This window comes from Heterobasidion irregulare (genome assembly GCF_000320585.1).
Source record: "Heterobasidion irregulare TC 32-1 unplaced genomic scaffold scaffold_13, whole genome shotgun sequence".
In the NCBI taxonomy this organism is placed as follows: Eukaryota; Fungi; Basidiomycota; class Agaricomycetes; order Russulales; family Bondarzewiaceae; genus Heterobasidion; species Heterobasidion irregulare.
In genome coordinates this window covers 901,868-918,070 of record NW_009258209.1, presented here as the reverse complement: position 1 = coordinate 918,070, position 16,203 = coordinate 901,868, and the positions used below count along the sequence as shown (strand labels likewise).

At 51.5% G+C, this 16,203-nt stretch overlaps 6 protein-coding genes across 6 annotated transcripts; 3 read left to right on the top strand and 3 right to left on the bottom strand.

The window, feature by feature from the left end:
• Positions 1–1,608: 1,608 nt before the first annotated feature.
• HETIRDRAFT_164437 (uncharacterized protein) lies at positions 1,609–1,895 on the bottom strand (the record flags this gene model as incomplete). The annotated part of the gene is made up of 3 exons (XM_009554547.1): positions 1,609–1,695; positions 1,751–1,811; positions 1,870–1,895. The coding sequence occupies 3 exons, from the start codon at positions 1,893–1,895 to the stop codon at positions 1,609–1,611; spliced, it is 174 nt and encodes a 57-aa protein (XP_009552842.1).
• A 2,794-nt stretch (positions 1,896–4,689) lies between these two features.
• Positions 4,690–5,562, bottom strand: HETIRDRAFT_423114 (uncharacterized protein; the record flags this gene model as incomplete). The annotated part of the gene is made up of 5 exons (XM_009554546.1): positions 4,690–4,737; positions 4,793–4,870; positions 4,933–5,003; positions 5,195–5,404; positions 5,550–5,562. 5 exons carry the CDS (start codon positions 5,560–5,562, stop codon positions 4,690–4,692), a joined length of 420 nt encoding a protein of 139 aa, XP_009552841.1.
• Positions 5,563–6,908: 1,346 nt separating this feature from the next.
• On the top strand, positions 6,909–8,252 carry HETIRDRAFT_482151 (uncharacterized protein; the record flags this gene model as incomplete). Its single annotated transcript, XM_009554545.1, has 6 exons — positions 6,909–6,921; positions 7,007–7,249; positions 7,325–7,431; positions 7,555–7,763; positions 7,925–8,008; positions 8,079–8,252. The coding sequence occupies exons 2-6, from the start codon at positions 7,146–7,148 to the stop codon at positions 8,250–8,252; spliced, it is 678 nt and encodes a 225-aa protein (XP_009552840.1). The 5' UTR covers positions 6,909–6,921; positions 7,007–7,145.
• Positions 8,253–9,743: 1,491 nt separating this feature from the next.
• Positions 9,744–12,279, top strand: HETIRDRAFT_423112 (uncharacterized protein; the record flags this gene model as incomplete). Its single annotated transcript, XM_009554544.1, has 13 exons — positions 9,744–9,914; positions 9,969–10,265; positions 10,347–10,407; positions 10,464–10,555; positions 10,696–10,732; positions 10,794–10,843; positions 10,910–11,018; positions 11,150–11,273; positions 11,431–11,688; positions 11,749–11,846; positions 11,911–12,015; positions 12,066–12,196; positions 12,250–12,279. The coding sequence occupies 13 exons, from the start codon at positions 9,744–9,746 to the stop codon at positions 12,277–12,279; spliced, it is 1,563 nt and encodes a 520-aa protein (XP_009552839.1).
• A 222-nt stretch (positions 12,280–12,501) lies between these two features.
• axe1 (family 1 carbohydrate esterase) lies at positions 12,502–13,848 on the bottom strand (the record flags this gene model as incomplete). The annotated part of the gene is made up of 5 exons (XM_009554543.1): positions 12,502–12,510; positions 12,574–12,646; positions 12,710–13,039; positions 13,104–13,177; positions 13,264–13,848. The coding sequence occupies 5 exons, from the start codon at positions 13,846–13,848 to the stop codon at positions 12,502–12,504; spliced, it is 1,071 nt and encodes a 356-aa protein (XP_009552838.1).
• An 816-nt stretch (positions 13,849–14,664) lies between these two features.
• On the top strand, positions 14,665–15,604 carry HETIRDRAFT_430788 (uncharacterized protein; the record flags this gene model as incomplete). Its single annotated transcript, XM_009554542.1, has 3 exons — positions 14,665–14,811; positions 14,869–14,984; positions 15,061–15,604. The coding sequence occupies 3 exons, from the start codon at positions 14,665–14,667 to the stop codon at positions 15,602–15,604; spliced, it is 807 nt and encodes a 268-aa protein (XP_009552837.1).
• Between the last annotated feature and the right edge of the window lie 599 nt (positions 15,605–16,203).

The window sequence follows — 16,203 nt, the reverse complement described above, 5'->3', positions numbered from 1 at the left end:
AGTAATGATGGAGATATCTGAGGTAAATGGCTATCATCTCATGGTCTTATGAGTCCAATTGCATTTTGGACACCTTGAGTGCTATAGAATCTATCTCTCCTACTCACTCACACTACATGAGACTCCAAAAGACAATATTTCCATGTTTACCATATGTTTAAGATTTTGTTTCCTACCAGCTCTTCTTCCCAATATTGCCTATCTAGTCTTAGCTAGTAAGTTGCTGTAATAACATCTGGAAGGCCCTCAATATCCTCATATTGCATTCATGGTATTAGACAATCATTTACACTAAGCATGTTTTTCTATCAAGGTCTTGTATTATATAATAAATGACTATTTTCCTGTAAAACCCACCTTTAACCCTCAATAGATGTTCAATCCAAGCTAACAAATAGCCCCCTCCCTTTTTAAAACAGTGTTCAATAATCTTTTTATTTATTTATAGTTTGTATTATAGTCTAATAGCATAGCACATGTCTAGACTATGTATGTATGGGATATCTACTTTTGTGAGGAATAAGTAACCTGCTTGAACTGTGCTTTGCAGTGGCCTTGATAATCTTTTATTAGTTAACTGAATACTAGCCTGGCCAATTTTGAGAGCATTAGCCCACAGCTATAGTAAATAACTTGCTCTCATGTCATATGCTGCTGGAGATATAGAATAAACCTGTACTACAGACAGGATTTTGGGACACTAGTTATAGCACTGAATCAATGATAGTAAGTATTACATCAACTGCTCACTTTTTGCTTTCTCAAAACAATTAGATCCAAACTAGATGTATATCACCTCTGTTTTATGTTTATACATTACCATCTATAAACTTAAGCCTCAAAAGCCACTCTTTGGGGAGTCTCCTTGGCAAAGAAATAGTTGGTATACCCCTTCAAGCTCTCCACCATATAGAATATGCTCCAATTATAGGGCATTAAGAGTAGGCCCTTCTATGTGCACATAGGAAGATCTGGCTAAAAGCTGGTCAGTTGGAAATACTCATGTTACAAATGATGGGACTTACATTGGAAATAAACTGTCACCCAGATGCAATGAGATCACCTTTTATCTCTGCTGATTCAATAGCTATGTCTCTATTAAAGCCTCTAACAGCAATATAAGGCCTAGGTGCCTAGATCTCATACAATAAGTCATTATTTTTGTGTGCTGGGACAAAATCTCTGTTATACATGCTATTGATATGCATCTCTAAGACATGAAGGTAGGCAATGTTAGGGTAAGCATCATGAATGCATATCATCAGCTCAGTAAATGTAGGCACTGGATCTTCCATTCTTATTTCTATAGATAAATTGCTATATATTAAATATCATAAAACCTGAAAGCAAAGACACTAACCTTGATACTATCCCTGGGGGCTAGTATAGAAACCTACTTTCCATGTACTATGAGCAGCCTTAATGATGGCATTAAGAGCCTTGAGCAGTAGCTGAATATGATTTTTAATAGAGCTATTATATCCATCTATGCAGTTGTTAGCGCTAGGCTGAATAAACTGATTCAAGAAGTATCTACTTACAGCATAGAGCTTGACCCTATCAAAGCTAGCCTTTCTCACAGTATCAGTAGCAGTGATGGCATAGAGCTCAATTTATTCCTTGATTTTGGCAATTGTTAATGGGTGCAGTATCATGGTGCAGTCTTTGCAGCCAGTAAGGGGTATGTTGCCTATGCTGACATAGGGTAAGGTTAGGTCATCATGAGCAAGCACTATGAGACATGCTGCACAACCCATGGCGAAGAGCTGAAGGTAGACAAAAGAGCCCTTAGCATGGATGGCATCCACAATCTAGCTCACTAATCATGAGTAGCAAATTCACTACTACTAGCAGGCTTTGTCAACTGACCTTTTTCTAACCAGCAATTGACCCATTGATCCATATACCTAGGATGTTGGGACTATCTAGAAATCTACCTGCCCTAGCAGTAACAATCATTGCCTCTGTTATAATAAGGCTTCCCGGAATAGAGGCATGCTAGGTATAGTATTTCATAGATAGACCCCCAAGCTCATGATGCCCATTTGCTCTCAGCCAAGTGAGAGGAGCCATAACAATGTGGTGCTGTAGTATCATATTGCTGACTTTTATGGGCTGCAAAAGCTTCAAGGTTGAAGATGGCATAGTTCTGGAATAGAGAATTTGAATCATGACTAGAAGCCCTCTATACCATTCAATAGAGTCTTCACCAAATGCAGCATAATCTCTTGGCAGACATGACAGGACATCCTCCTTTATAAGCAAATTATAGTCTCTGCATTGCCCTGTTTGAGTAAGGATCACTGAGCTCTAATCAGAGCATAAATGCATGCTACAATAAACTGATGGCAAAGATCTGCTGAGAAAGCACTGTTAACAGCTATTAGATCAGATAGATTATATCTTGGACATTTTCTAGCTTCACTAAGCTGAAACTTTGCCAAAGCTACTATGATCCATGGACTAAATACACCACAGATCCTTACTTGGCCAATTATACTAAGCTGGACCTACTAGTTCCTAACACTGACTCATCCATCAAAAGACACATGCCTTGCATGTTCCTCTATGACTTTGGATGTGCCCAGTCCTTCATACCTGGATCTGCAATTGCATTAGGCCATGGCTATCTCTCTTGATGACTAAGTCATGGCTGAGCACTAAGTGCTAATCCTAAGGCATCTATAAGGCACCATGAACAGTGCTTTGTCTCTAGCTCATATACAATGTTTGACATTTAGCGGTCTTGCAGTGCAATTCGAGGCCAGGGTATCCCTGATAATTAGAGCAATCAAAATACACAAACCACTCTCAAAAAAATTGCAAAGGTGATAGCAGCACCTCGTTTCGATCGAGGGACCTCAGGGTGACCAAATTATGGGCCCTGCGCGCTATACCAGCTGCGCCATGCTGCTTGTTATCAAATTGAGCATGTTAGCCCATCACTACATATCTTACTCGATGCACAATGGGGCAGCCCACGAGTGCATTTGGAGTAGATTAGATTGAACTGGAGAGTAGGTCAGTTGTTGGCCCAACATCATAAAAGAAGTATCAGCACCTCGCTTCGACCGAGGGACCTCAGGGTAATCAAGTTATGAGCCCTGCGCGCTTCCAACTGCCCCATGCTGCTTGTGATCAGTGTCAAGTCGCCGGTCTAAGACGTACTTAGATATACTGTGACACCCATAACCTCATGATACTCAGTTAGCTTCAACAATCAAAACAAATGCATCTTCAAGTATCACTAAGGTCACAACGTCAGAAATAGTCGCGCAGACAGCCAGTCACTCATCCGCTAAGAGTATGACCTTCTTTCTCTTGTTTGCTCCCCGCTGCACGTCCAATATTCCCTGACAAGCATGCTCCACACCACAGGTGATGTCCTCCTGATACTTCATCTTACCCTCCTTCACCGGCTTAGGAACTTCTTTATAGAACTGTTCGTCGCGTTTCACCAGTCCAAGTAATATTGATGAAGCCATGCATGGACGTGTCTTTCTTGAATATTTCCGCCAGGTTATGTGTATTGCGAGGTCAATATCTGCTGCCAATAATGAGAGGACAGTAGAGATCACGAGCCTTGACACTGTACCCATCCGGGTCCTTGTACATGGTTATCATACTGCATATCTTCGTAGACAAGGTGAGTTGCAAGAAGAAACGGATGCCGTCGTCCAGCTCACAATAAAACGAGCCCTCTTAGTAGCGTATTTCAGAGTAAGATCAAGTGCCTCTCTGCCTACGCTATCTCAGTAAATCATCAAGGAAGAAAGTCAGCTAGAGAAGCCACGAGCGACAAAACCCACACTTGCGCTTTGTCGAACTGATTGTCCTTCTCGACCCGCGTAGTCGAAACTTAAGCTCCCCCAGTCGAATTCGACAAAACACTAAGAGAATGCGTATAAACCCATAAGCCACGAGTGCACCTATCTCGATGGATTCTCAAAGTCGTGGTGACTGAGATTGCTGAGCATCCAATCGCCTCGTTGGCAAGCTCGAATAGCCTGAATAATGAGGCCTGAGGGTTGACAAACGTGAATTATCAATACCACGCAATAGTGCAATCAACGATGGGCGCATACCTAATCTGCCTACACACAACTGCAACATAACATCATCAGAAATATCCTCCGCACTCAAATTGACGAAAATTCGATAAAAGGGAATGAAGCCCGTCGTGTATCACATCGTCTGATGTCAAGATGGCTTTCCGGCGTCATGTCAATGTTCAACGAGGAAGAGCATTGCGAAGCGTCTCAATGCATTTTCCTAGAGAACGGGACACTCCGAGATGTAGAGGTCATGATAGCATTGCGAGCTGGTGATGTTGAGGTCGCGACCAGCAGCGAGCGTGGTCATACAGGATTCCCACGCGTGCTTAGTAGGTTGAGATATAGATGGTATTGTCGAGAATAACGTTCAACGTCTGCATCATGGCATCCTTCAAGAAAAGGGAGCCGAAGGACTTGTGAAGGAACACCTGGAGACTCAGAGAAGACCTGGCGCAGACAAAACATGGTCTTCTCACTAGCACACGATGCGATGAATTATGATATGATCATGATCATACTTGTCGGGACATGGGCATGCAGCATGCGGTGGTAGCAAAGATACACAACATCACAATCAGACGATGGAGGCAAGTCGAGAAAAAGAATGGAAACAGAAACGGAACTATGATGAGGTTTATACCACAGTACCGGCGTTGGAGGCGATACGAGGCCAGAGATCAGCCTGACAACATTGATGTTAACCAAGATAATGAGCGAACGATCAGGGAAAGACGTACGCATTCTTTTGCTACTGGGCCTGTGATCGCCGAACCCTTCATCTCACCCTTGTTGTTTACAATGACACCGGCGTTGTCCTTTGTGCAGACCGATGTCGAGTGAGAAGACGTAGGAAAGCATGCAAAGGAGAGAAACGCACCTCGAAGTATAGGAAGAGACCATCTCTCCGGCGCCAGGATTTGCGTTGACGGATGACAACGGCAGGCATGGCTAAAAGAATCCAAGCGGTCAGCAACCAGATTCGCAACCGCGCACGCCTCTGTGTGTTAAACCTGCCGCCCCAGCCAGGCTACTGTGTACTTTAACTCAGTTATACACAGCGTCGCTTCCAAAAAAAATGAAACTAGGCTTTCCCTTCCCTGAAGCCGTTGCCAATCGTCAGAACAGGAAAACAAACTCACTCTTCTTCCTCAGCTCGGGCTTTCCCTTCTTCACGGATGCGACGAACATGTCGCCAACACCGGCATCGGGAAGTCTGTTAAGATGCGAGCCGAAACCGTACGGCTCGATAACGAAGAGCGACTTGGCGCCGCTGTTGTCTGCGCAATTCATCACGGCGCCCGTAGGCAGACCGAGTGTAAGGCGGAACTTGTTGCCGGAGGCTCCAGAGCCTGAACATTACGACCCAGCAAATAAGCAGCGAAGCGCATCGCAAGACGAGCAACCGGAGAGCGTTGGTTGGACAGAGATTCGACAAATCGATTGAAAGAATTCATGAGCGAAACAATGGAGATGAATGATATACGGAGGACATACCGCGCTTCGACATTTTGGTGTGTGGTCTTGAGGATGGCTGGGCGAAGTTGACGAGATTGGGGACAGGGTTTCAGCCACGTGGCAAGCGTGAGAAACTATACAGTTCTTACGGGACTTGCCGAGGCGGCACCATCCCACATTGGCGACTTCACGACTTCACGATTCTCTAGGTCTTCGATGATCAACAGGCTTCGTCGATGCTCATCAATGTCAACAAACCGCCTGCATCTTTCCGACATCATCACCCGTATATTCCACCTTCTCCACATAGACTCGGTCACTGCCCATCAGAATCTCGACGTATCCTCAAGGCCTCAAGGATAGCCCTTGAACTTGTATCCTGGCAACATTCTTGAGTCTATAACCTATACTGATGTTCACAGATCCTGGTTTGCGTTTTGGTATCTCAAAGCCTCTGTACTGTTTTTTCATCTCACCGTCGACGGATCTCAATGATGATTTCCAGGCCTTTCGCCGTGTGCCGATGCCCTTACCGCGGAGTGCACAAACAACGTCTCTCCACAACTAGCTACTGGAACGCGCTTCGCCCTATTATCACTTCTCTTTCTCAGTCTCGATATTTTCAGCTCGGGCAGCACGCCATCTTCCTGACGGCACACTCGGTCTCTTTGCCCGTTTCTTGCTTCTTGGCGAAACTGCCTACCTCAAGGGGCCATCGTCCTGGCTGCTGCCCATTCTCGAGTTGTCCTCGGCAGTGGTCATCCTGATCAGGCCAATGACGCTCGCTTGGTTCTCTGCCTCTCCACAATGCTTGGCTCTCTTCGAGACGCCCCAGGGGTTCTCTATGAATCCATCAAGGTCTAGACCAGATCAACTTCTGCTCATACGAGTTTCCTCCTTGCTACGTCCTTGCCTCGGCTTTGCTCATATGGGCACAATGCGCAAGGCTGGAATCGCGCCGTGTCTTCCGGTGAACGCTGTCTGATGATTGGTGGACTGACGGCGATGGGCGTTGGAGGCAAGTGGAGCTTGCTTTACATTCATTCCATACTTTGCAGTTCTACCTTGCAATCACATCGTCGTTTCGGCCGTATCCTATTATATTTACACGTCCTGTCCGCCGGAGACTGTCGAGAAGGGGACGGTGTTTTACAAGTATTGTCGTTTTGAAGGAAGAAGTGAGCGGTGATAGACCGTGGGCGATGCCCTCATGAACATGTATCACACCGAGAACATTAGCGGGTTCTATCGTGTGCAGACACGGAAGATTGGGGGTGGTTGTAGATGCATTTATTTACGCAAGCAAAGAGAGGAGATTCGGAGAGAGTGTCCATTGTTTACCGAGGGAATGCGGCGCCACCGCTGGGGATTGGCGGTTGGTTGCCTCGCTGTTTCTGCTCAGCTGTGTTCGGTAGGTTCCAAGCTCAAACAGTTACATCAGAACGCGTTCTTTCTTTAACATTTCTCTTCCTTTCGCTTTTCTTTCTATCCCCCAGGCATCCTCCCCGCCACATTCACTTTCATCTCTTCCCCCTCGCAAAGCAGACGTGCAACACAGACGTCGCTTTTCTGGTCTTAATCCTCTAACCGTGATCCCCTCAGCGTCGCAACAAACACCACCCCCAAGGAGCACAAATGTCGAACGTCGCTTCATCTTCATCATCAGCACAAGCCGCATCGTCATCGGGCACAGGGCAGAACGCACACCCACTCTTGAGCAACAACGATGAGAAGAACAGGTGCGCGCTCTCGCCGTCTCCCTTCAACCCTCCTGGCGTGGCGATCATCGTGCGCTGATACTGCGGCGTTTACAGCGTCGTGATCAAGGTTGGCATGGTCGGGGACTCGCAGATCGGCAAGACGAGCTTAATGGTCAAGTACGTCGAGGGCAGCTTTGACGAGGATTATATCCAGACGCTGGGTGCGTGTCGCGCTCGCTTCACCCTCATCCCGTCCACAGTCGTCCTCATTCTCGTTGAATTGGCTTGGCTTGAATCCTGATCCGCTGCGGCGACCGATGCGATTCCTACGTGGGCCGCCGCAGGCGTCAATTTCATGGAGAAGACGATCTCGGTGCGGCGAACGACGATCACGTTCTCAATATGGGATCTGGGAGGACAGCGGGAGTTCGTCAACATGCTGCCCCTCGTGTGCAACGACGCCGTCGCTATCCTGTTCATGTTTGACTTGTCACGAAAATCGACACTCAATTCGGTCAAGGAGTGGTATCGACAGGCGCGAGGGTTCAACAAGGTGAGTGCCGATTTCACTGTCGTTCTCGGCGTCAAGTGGGGCGCTTTGAAATGTTCTCCCTTCGCGATGGCATGTGTTGGCGGCAACGGACGTAATGCGATGATTGGGATCGGGCGTTGGTCTGAGAGTGTATTGGGTATTGATCGAGTTTCACTGTTCAGACAGCAATTCCATTCCTCATTGGCACGAAATTCGACACATTCGCGACCTTTCCACGAGACGAGCAAGAAGAGATCACAAAGCAGGTGCGTGGCCCTCCCGCGATCTTGCTGTCCACTCACACTGATCGAATGATAAATGTGTTCGACGAGCCAGGCGAAGCGCTTCGCCAAAGCAATGCACGCATCACTCATCTTTTGTTCCACATCCGCGTCCATCAACGTGCAGAAGATCTTCAAAATTGTTCTCGCAAAGGCTTTCGATCTTAAATGCGTCATCCCAGAGATCGAGGGCGTGGGCGAGCCGGTGTTGATTTACGTGGACGTCTGATGACCGTCTTTTTGGAGCGAGGTGGGAGCTTTGGGCGGGTGGAGAGTGAGATGGCAGGGTTTGGGATGGAATCATTGGTTGCCGGCTGCGGGGTGAGGGAAAGGCGGGAAGGGCTCGATTTGGAATGCGCAGGTCAGAGAGCAGGCTTAATATAGGTGTGTTGTTGTGCATACTTCTCCCTTATGTATCTGTACGTTGTGCTTATAGGCCGTAGACCGTCATGCCCGTGGAAGGGCACATTTCGAATTTTTGCGAAGTGTGTTGAAACACCGACCGGCGATCACTGGCGAGACTTCAAACGGATTGCTAGAGTCAAGATTGGAATTGCGAATGGATTGATCTGGACAATCTTCCCCACCCCGTACCTCCTTCCCTCTCCTCCACCATCTCCACCACAGCGTTTGAACCCGTCTTCGAGATGGCTGTTTACCGAGCGTCTATCGTGCCCCCCCTCCCCTAGTCCAACCCGGTCTGTCTTGTCTAGTTTCGTCCGCCGCTCGCCCGGTATTGACGCCGCCTTCTGTGATATATCCTATCCTTTCTTTGTGGAATACAATAGACTCTCTCTGACCTCAACCTCTGAATCGATTTTTAGAGCGACGCAAACGTGCCCTTCCTGCTTCTACACCCCTTGCTTCCCAAGCCATTCTGTTTCGCGTCTTTCCCACTCTATCTGATTCCCCAGTCTTCTGTTTCGGTCGATCCGTCCATCCCATAATTTTCCACTTCACCCTGTCGTCGCACCTTCTGTCACCCTTTCCCTCGCTCTCACCACGCCCATTGACCACACATACATATCTCTACTAATTATTCCCTTCTACTGCCGCGGCTCCGCTTCTCCTGTCTGTTGTCGTTTCTTTACCCTCATATTTCGCTTTTGCTGCATATCATTGTCGACTGTCTCATGCTCTTCGTACCTATCTCGTCCCGCCTGCCTGCACCATTAGTATCCTATGTTCTTTCCTCACCTCGTTTCGTCTGATTCGAATCTCTCTATCGATATCTTAGTTCCATTTACCCCCTACACCCACGCCGATCTCAAAACAACACAACGTCACAGCCCATCCGATCCCCACGCTCGTTAATTCCTCTTTCTTAGCAAACCCCATACGTCGTTTTTTCGACCTGTCCCCACGCGCTTCCTGTAGGGAAATCGTGTACGTCGACGTTTTGAACCATCTTGTATATGTTATACTTCATCCCCTCCGAGCTCCTCCCTTCGCTTGCTTTGTCCCGCATGCCCGCCCTATTTTCTGATCTCGGACTGTTTTCGTCCTAATACTATGATATGGTAAAAAGTAGAGATTGTTCTAACCGACACGAGGCTCGAGGCGTGGTTATCGTTTGGCGCTCGTCATTTGACCGTGGATTGTGTCATCTGAGCAGTGGACCACTGCTTTTATATTTCTTGTCCCATGCGCTAGCTCAAGTCTCCCCGGTCGCCCAGCCGCGCCTTCTCGTTGTCCTCGACGTTGAGGTAGTAACGTTGACATGCTCTGCCTCTCTCAGAGGACGTTCCAAGGCCTATGTCGCCAGCGGCCAGCACGCTTTGCCTTCAGGCTCGCCGTCGCCGCCTCTAGCAGGTCACGGCCTCCCACATTTAGCATGCGGTGCCTGACCACACATGCTCCCCATAACAAGCCCACCGCCATCTCGAAAGCCGTGGCTCTCCTGGGATCGACGGCCCTCGGCGCAGGCCTCCTCTTTGCTTATCAGAGCTACGCCGCGGCCGAGCCTGTTGCGCGCGCGTACGCGTCGACCGACGAGGTGCAGCGCGCCATCGACGAGCTACGCAGGGCACTGCCGGGGAAGAACCGCGTCGTGACAGACGCGGACGCCCTACGCACGTATGGCTTCTCCGAGAACTCGTACCACCCGAGCGCGCCGCACGCGGTCGTGGTGCGCCCTATGAGCACGGAGGATGTCGTGCGCGTTGTAGACATTGCGCGGGGGTATAGGGTGCCGATCACAGCGTACAGCGGGGCGACGAGTCTGGAGGGCCACTTTGCTGGGGTGCGTGTGTTGTTCAGTCGGGGTTGAATGCTTGTCGTTATTGCTTCCGGATGCTGACTGCGTGTGGGATTCGGGGTTCAGTTTGAATCACGGAGTATTTGTCTGGATATGTCGGGCATGGACCAGATTTTGAATATCAACGGTGCGCGGATCTTTTGTAGAGTTATGTGAATGGCTGAGGGAGCGAGGGCCCATCAGTCGGCGATGGTGACTTGACGTGTCAATCTGGTGCACGCTGGGAGGACATCAACCAGACTTTGAAGGACAAGAACATCCCTCTCTTCTTTCCGGTGAGCCCCCTACACATGTTGTTCAACCCTCTGGCAAAAGGAATGACCGTGTAATTGAGCTTGATCCAGGGCCAGGTGCTGTGAGTTGCTCTCTCACCCTTCGACTCCGAGCCTGACGCCCATACCAACCCCACGACTAGACCATCGGCGGAATGGTCGGTACAGGCTGCTCGGGAAGTGAATATAACATGTCTGATTGCGGGTGTGCGAGCCGATTAACGAAGGCTCCGTTATTTAGCGAATGCTGTGCGCTATGGTACTGCGCGCAGCGAGTGGTTTCTGAATCTTGTGAGTACGCCGCATTATGTATTTTCGCGTGAATATATGCACGCTGACTTGGCTTCGTCGATCAAGACGGTGGTGCTTCCCAATGGAAAGGTTATCAAAACGAGACGGCGCGCACGGAAATCGGCTGCAGGCTTTGATACTACTAAGCTGTTCATCGGCGCAGAGGGAACATTAGGTGAGCCTCTGGAATTTCCGTAGACCGTGTGACTGTTTCTAAGATTTTCTGCACAGGGATCGTCACAGAAGGTAGGTGACTATCGACGTCGACGTCGAACATCGACATCTACTGACCGGCTACGGGCATAGCAACGCTTCGCCTGGCGCCGGTTGTCCCGACGAAAGTTGCGATGGCCCAGTTTGCGAACGTGGGACAAGCCGTCAACGCTGTGCAGGAAATCCTGCTTTCACCCTACGGAAGCAACATCCGCAAGTCTTCAACTCCACACCTCGAAGGCTAGCACCATCTCACCTCGTTTCATCACTATACAGAATGCGTCGAACTTCTCGACGACAATCGTACGTTCTCTTCCTTTACGCTGTCTCTACTATTTTTTTGATAAAAAAGTCTCGCAACGACAAGTCATGAGTGCCATCAACGCAGCCGGCCTGATCGACCGCCCGCTCCCCGTCAAGGACAGTCTGTTCTTCAAGATCCAAGGCGCGCCAGAGGCAATCCAGCGCGCCGCAGACACCGTCAAGAAGATCGTGCGCAAGCACGGGAGCAGCCAGTTCGCGTTCGCGGCGACGGACCAGGAGGCGACTGACCTCTGGCAGAACCGCAAGTACGCGCTGACGTCGACGTTGGCGGCACACCCGGGGTCGAGGTGTTGGACTACCGACGTATGGTAAGATTTATATCACGTTTGTGCTAGGGGTGTAGCTGACGCGGATGGTGTATTGGATAGTGTGCCGGTATCGAACCTCCCGGAGCTTGTACATGAGACGAAGAAGGATATGGACGGGTCGGGCATCAAGTATACAATCGTCGGCCACGTCGGCGATGGTGAAGAAAAACCAGCACTGTATCTTACCCCAGATAGACTGAGTTCTGCTGCCTTCGTAAACAGGGAACTTTCATGCACTGATGCTGTTCAAAAACGACGAGGAGCTCCAGACCGTCAGCGCCGCCGTTCACCGTCTGGTCCATCGAGCGCTCTCTCTCGACGGAACTTGTAGGTCCCTTCTTCATGAACGCATGGAGATCGAAGTTAACAGGGACCAGGTACCGGAGAACATGGGGTCGGAATCGGGAAGAAGGAGTATCTTGTAGAGGAGCTGGGCGAGGGCACTGTGCAGCTGATGAAAGTCGTCAAGCACGCTGTAGATCCGCTGAACATAATGAATCCGGGAAAGGTCGGGAGCTATCGTCTGTGCCCCCCAAATATCGCTGATTTGTCGGGATTTAGCTATACCCGGACGACCCCGAATCAAAGTAGGATTTTGGCAGACGAGGACAGGCCAGTTTTCGACGCGGGAAGTATGGGCATTTCAGTATGATGACACGATGCTTGTGCTACTACGGTTTGCTCTCTTGAATATCATCTTCATTCCTTCGCAATTATGGCCTAGCCACGCAGGACTGCCTCGCTCTCTTCATGACATTCGCAGATCTGGTTGGAAACGACTTGATTCTTCAGCACATCATAAGATGGGCTCCTTCACAAGCACTGGACGAGGGTGTATGCCTTTGTCAGTTTGGGATTTTTGAAGTTTTTGAGGGCGGTACTGACCTGGGAATAATAATCATTTGCAGCTTTGCATGTGAAGCCGGAGGCACAAGCGGTAGGGCCACTCCATCCGACCCTTGATACAGAGACGAGAAATGAGCAAGAATTGATACCTCTCATCAGGCAAGAAACCACTCACCCCCCACATTGTCCGTAGTGTGTCTGCGTTGCACCTGCAGCCGTCGTGGTCGCGGTAGGTGCCGACGTCGTTGAGCCAGACCCTCCGCCGCCCGAGCCTGGCGTGATAGCCGCAATGCCGAACCATGCGAGCGTTTCGGCCTCATTCACGGGTGCCGGGTGGCCGACGCCTGCGCCGGAGAGGCCCATCACATTGGCGCCGTAGCTCGTCCGAGTCCAGGGAGCGGCGGGAGAGTTGTTCAGCATGGACGTAGGCGTCTGGGAGACGCCGAAGATGTCCGTCCATTGCTTGATTTCTTCGCCAAAGTTCGGGTAGAAAAGCGTCGTGTCGCTGGTCGGGTCATGGGGCGGTCGGCGCGAGCCTCGGAGAAAGGTATGTTTCGACAGGTGCTTACGCGGTGCCGTGCCATAGCTGCATTCTGGGACGAGCGCCGGTATAGCCTGGGTAGCCCGAGAGTGCGAGGGTGCCCTAGAAGGTAAGTAAACCAAGTCCCCATCAACAGACAGCCCGAAAACTGACAGTCCCGGCAACCGCAGTCGTGTTGGAACGCTCACCCACTGCTGCGGCGTCATGATAATGTCCCCGTCCGCGCACGCCGAGTTCCACAAGGTCGGTCCAGAGAAGCACGAGTATGGCACGCCCGAGAACGCGACGCCCGCCTGGAACAGGTCGGGGTATGCGCCCGCCAGCACGTTCGTCATCATCGCGCCCGACGAGCTGCCCGTCATGAACACCAACTGCGGATCGACGCCGTAGCTCGCGATCGCGTAGCGCACCATCGACGCAATCCCGAGCGAGTCGCCGCCCGCGTCGTGCGTCAGCGTCGCGTTGGTGTGCACGTCCCAGCAGCCGCCGCTGTCTGGCGCGTTCGGGTAGACGACGATGAAGCCGTGCGTATCCGCGAGGTTGGCGAACTGCGTGCCGGAGAAGAAGATCTGGGCGGTGCCCGTGCAGAAGTGCATCGCGACGATGAGCGGTGTGGGCGAGGCAAGTTGGGCGGGCTTGTACACGAACATCCCGACGTTGGTCGGGTTCGCCCCGAAGGACATGACCTGTTGGAGGGCGCCCGCAGCGCCCGCGACGAGGCCAGTGGAGGACAGGTGCGTGGTGCCGAGGGTGAGAAGCGCGGTGAGGAGCATTTCGCTGCAGATGTTACGAGGTCGTCATCTCGTAAGAGCTCGCCTGCAAGCTTAAATATTTAGACGGAGCGGAGGCGGCAAGACATGGGAGACTGAGAGGGCGTCTCGTGGTGTACTCCCGGCGGATTCCCGGGACGAGCCTGCGATTCTCCCGAGAGGAGAAGCCCTTTGCAGCCCATCGAGAGGGTAAACTGTCGATCATGACGCTGTTAGCGCGGCGGGGATGGACGGATGATCTCGATTCTTTGAACTGTTCATAAAGGCACCGCTGGGAACCGACACGGTGAGCTGCCATATGACCGTGACGAAGATCATGAGATCGAAGATCTATCTAAATGACCGTGCTCATTGGGCAGTCGAGTCCAAACTCAACGAACCAACGAGTTCAACAGGATCCGCCGTGCACGCCTCCGTTTTCTTCCATTGCTCTCGTGATTGCTGGCAATTTTCATATATATTGGGTGGGAAGAAGAGGACTGCTTGGGCAACCATGTGCCACTGTCTGCTGCAAACTGAAGTGTCAGCAGCTTGTAGAGTGTTCCACCAGCTCAATTCAGCAGTCCTTGAACGCCCTAGGCGCCTTGGTGAACACCAGTATAATCTACAAAGGCTTTGTTTTTCATAGCAATATCCAACAGATTCAAGAAGTCGACGTCCCCTCTGATCATTATCGCTCATCCACAAAAAAAGGTTGCCGTCCCAAGTGGTTGAAACCATGTTCTCTGCAAAAACACCCTACCCTCTACCCTCTACCCTCCCCCTCGCGTCTCTTGCCAATGCACCTCGCACTTCATACCCACCCCACCCCCCTCCAATATGCAAGCCACCCCAGCGCGTTCGCCTCCCCGAGATGTCGCCGAGCACCCGTGCATTGCATCGAACGCCACGTCCCCGGGTCTCCCTCATCAGCGCGTACTCCCCGCTCGCTGCGTCCAGCCTCCGATGATCAGAGTCCCTCTTGCTGTAAGTGGCCCCTCGCGCGTCCTCATCCCCTCGACCGGTCACTCGTCGTGACTCCAGACGGTCGCCATCTATCGGCAGCGTCGAACGAAGCCTCCTGCGCTCACCGCTCTGCCCCGTGTCGGTCAGGGACTCAGAGGATTGTGCATCGCACCATGCCAGGAAAGCGTTGCGCGGTGTGCGTTTTGCCCGACCCGCCCCAGCGCCAAGTTCATCCCGCCTCCCATCAACGGCTCCCTCTTCCTTTCCCAGCTCTTCGACTTCTATGCGACCCACTCGCCGCGCCATTCGCTCTTCGCCTGCTCCCCCTCCCCCCTCCCCCGCCGTCACCGCCGCCAATCAAGATGGCGCAGACGGCGGGCACGTCGTCCTCCGCTGGGCAAGAAAACGTGGTGCAGTGCGAGCCGCGAGCCAAACAGCATGCTCGACAGGGGACTCGGTATCCACAATGGGCGACGAGAGCCCACGGCGCACGCGGCATCGAGGTGGACGTTGCCGCGCTCCCCTCTCTTTCCTGTGCTTCCGTGTGATGGCCGCTGACCAGCTCCCAATGCGTCGTGTATTTTTCCAGAATGCGGCCGGTGCAGGCATTCCGCAGGATCGTGGGATTCGGGCGAGGCAGCGGTCGTGCTGCGCCGCGCCGGGGTCCTCCGCTGAGTCTCTCCTCGTGTCCTCCACTCGCTATGGGCAGGGATGGGCGCGTGTGCGGTGTCGGTTGCAACAGATCTATCATGTGCTAGGCTTCATTGACATGCCCGTCGCCACCGCGCGCAAAACAAGTCCGCATCGCAAATGATGAGCGTGAACAGCGTCGTCTCTGTGCTTTCCCTCTACGCGTTTCATAGGATCATCACTGGATTCGGACTAAGCAGCGTTCGTACTTCCGCTGCGCCGGTGCTGACGGGGGTCCTCCGTCGAGTCCCTCCTCGTCTTCTCCGATCGGTATGGGCGGGGTATGTACAAGCGCGTGTTCATGCCGTTTAGTGAGCACGTCTCTTTTTGCGCCTCCTCGCTGTTAAAGTCAAGGATGGATCATGGAGCGTTTTTCTGACCTGCTCTGCAGGTTCGGTGGGCGCTGAACCCTGGCGCAGTTGCAGTGTCGATTGCGACGGATCTATCATGCGCTGAGCTTCATTGGCAAGCCCCGTCGCCACCGCGCGCAAATCGAGTCCACATTACGAATGATGAGCGTGAACAGCTCCAAACTATATAGCCAACTCTGCGCCTTCCCTCTGCGTTTCATGCGATCATTACTCGATTCAGACTAAGCGGCGTTCATGCGTCCGCTGCGCCGGTGATGACGGGGGTCCTCTGCTGAGTCTGTCGTCGTCGTCTCCGCTCTCTGTGGGAAGGGATGGGCACGCGTTCACGCCGTTTCCAGATGAAATCCTTGCT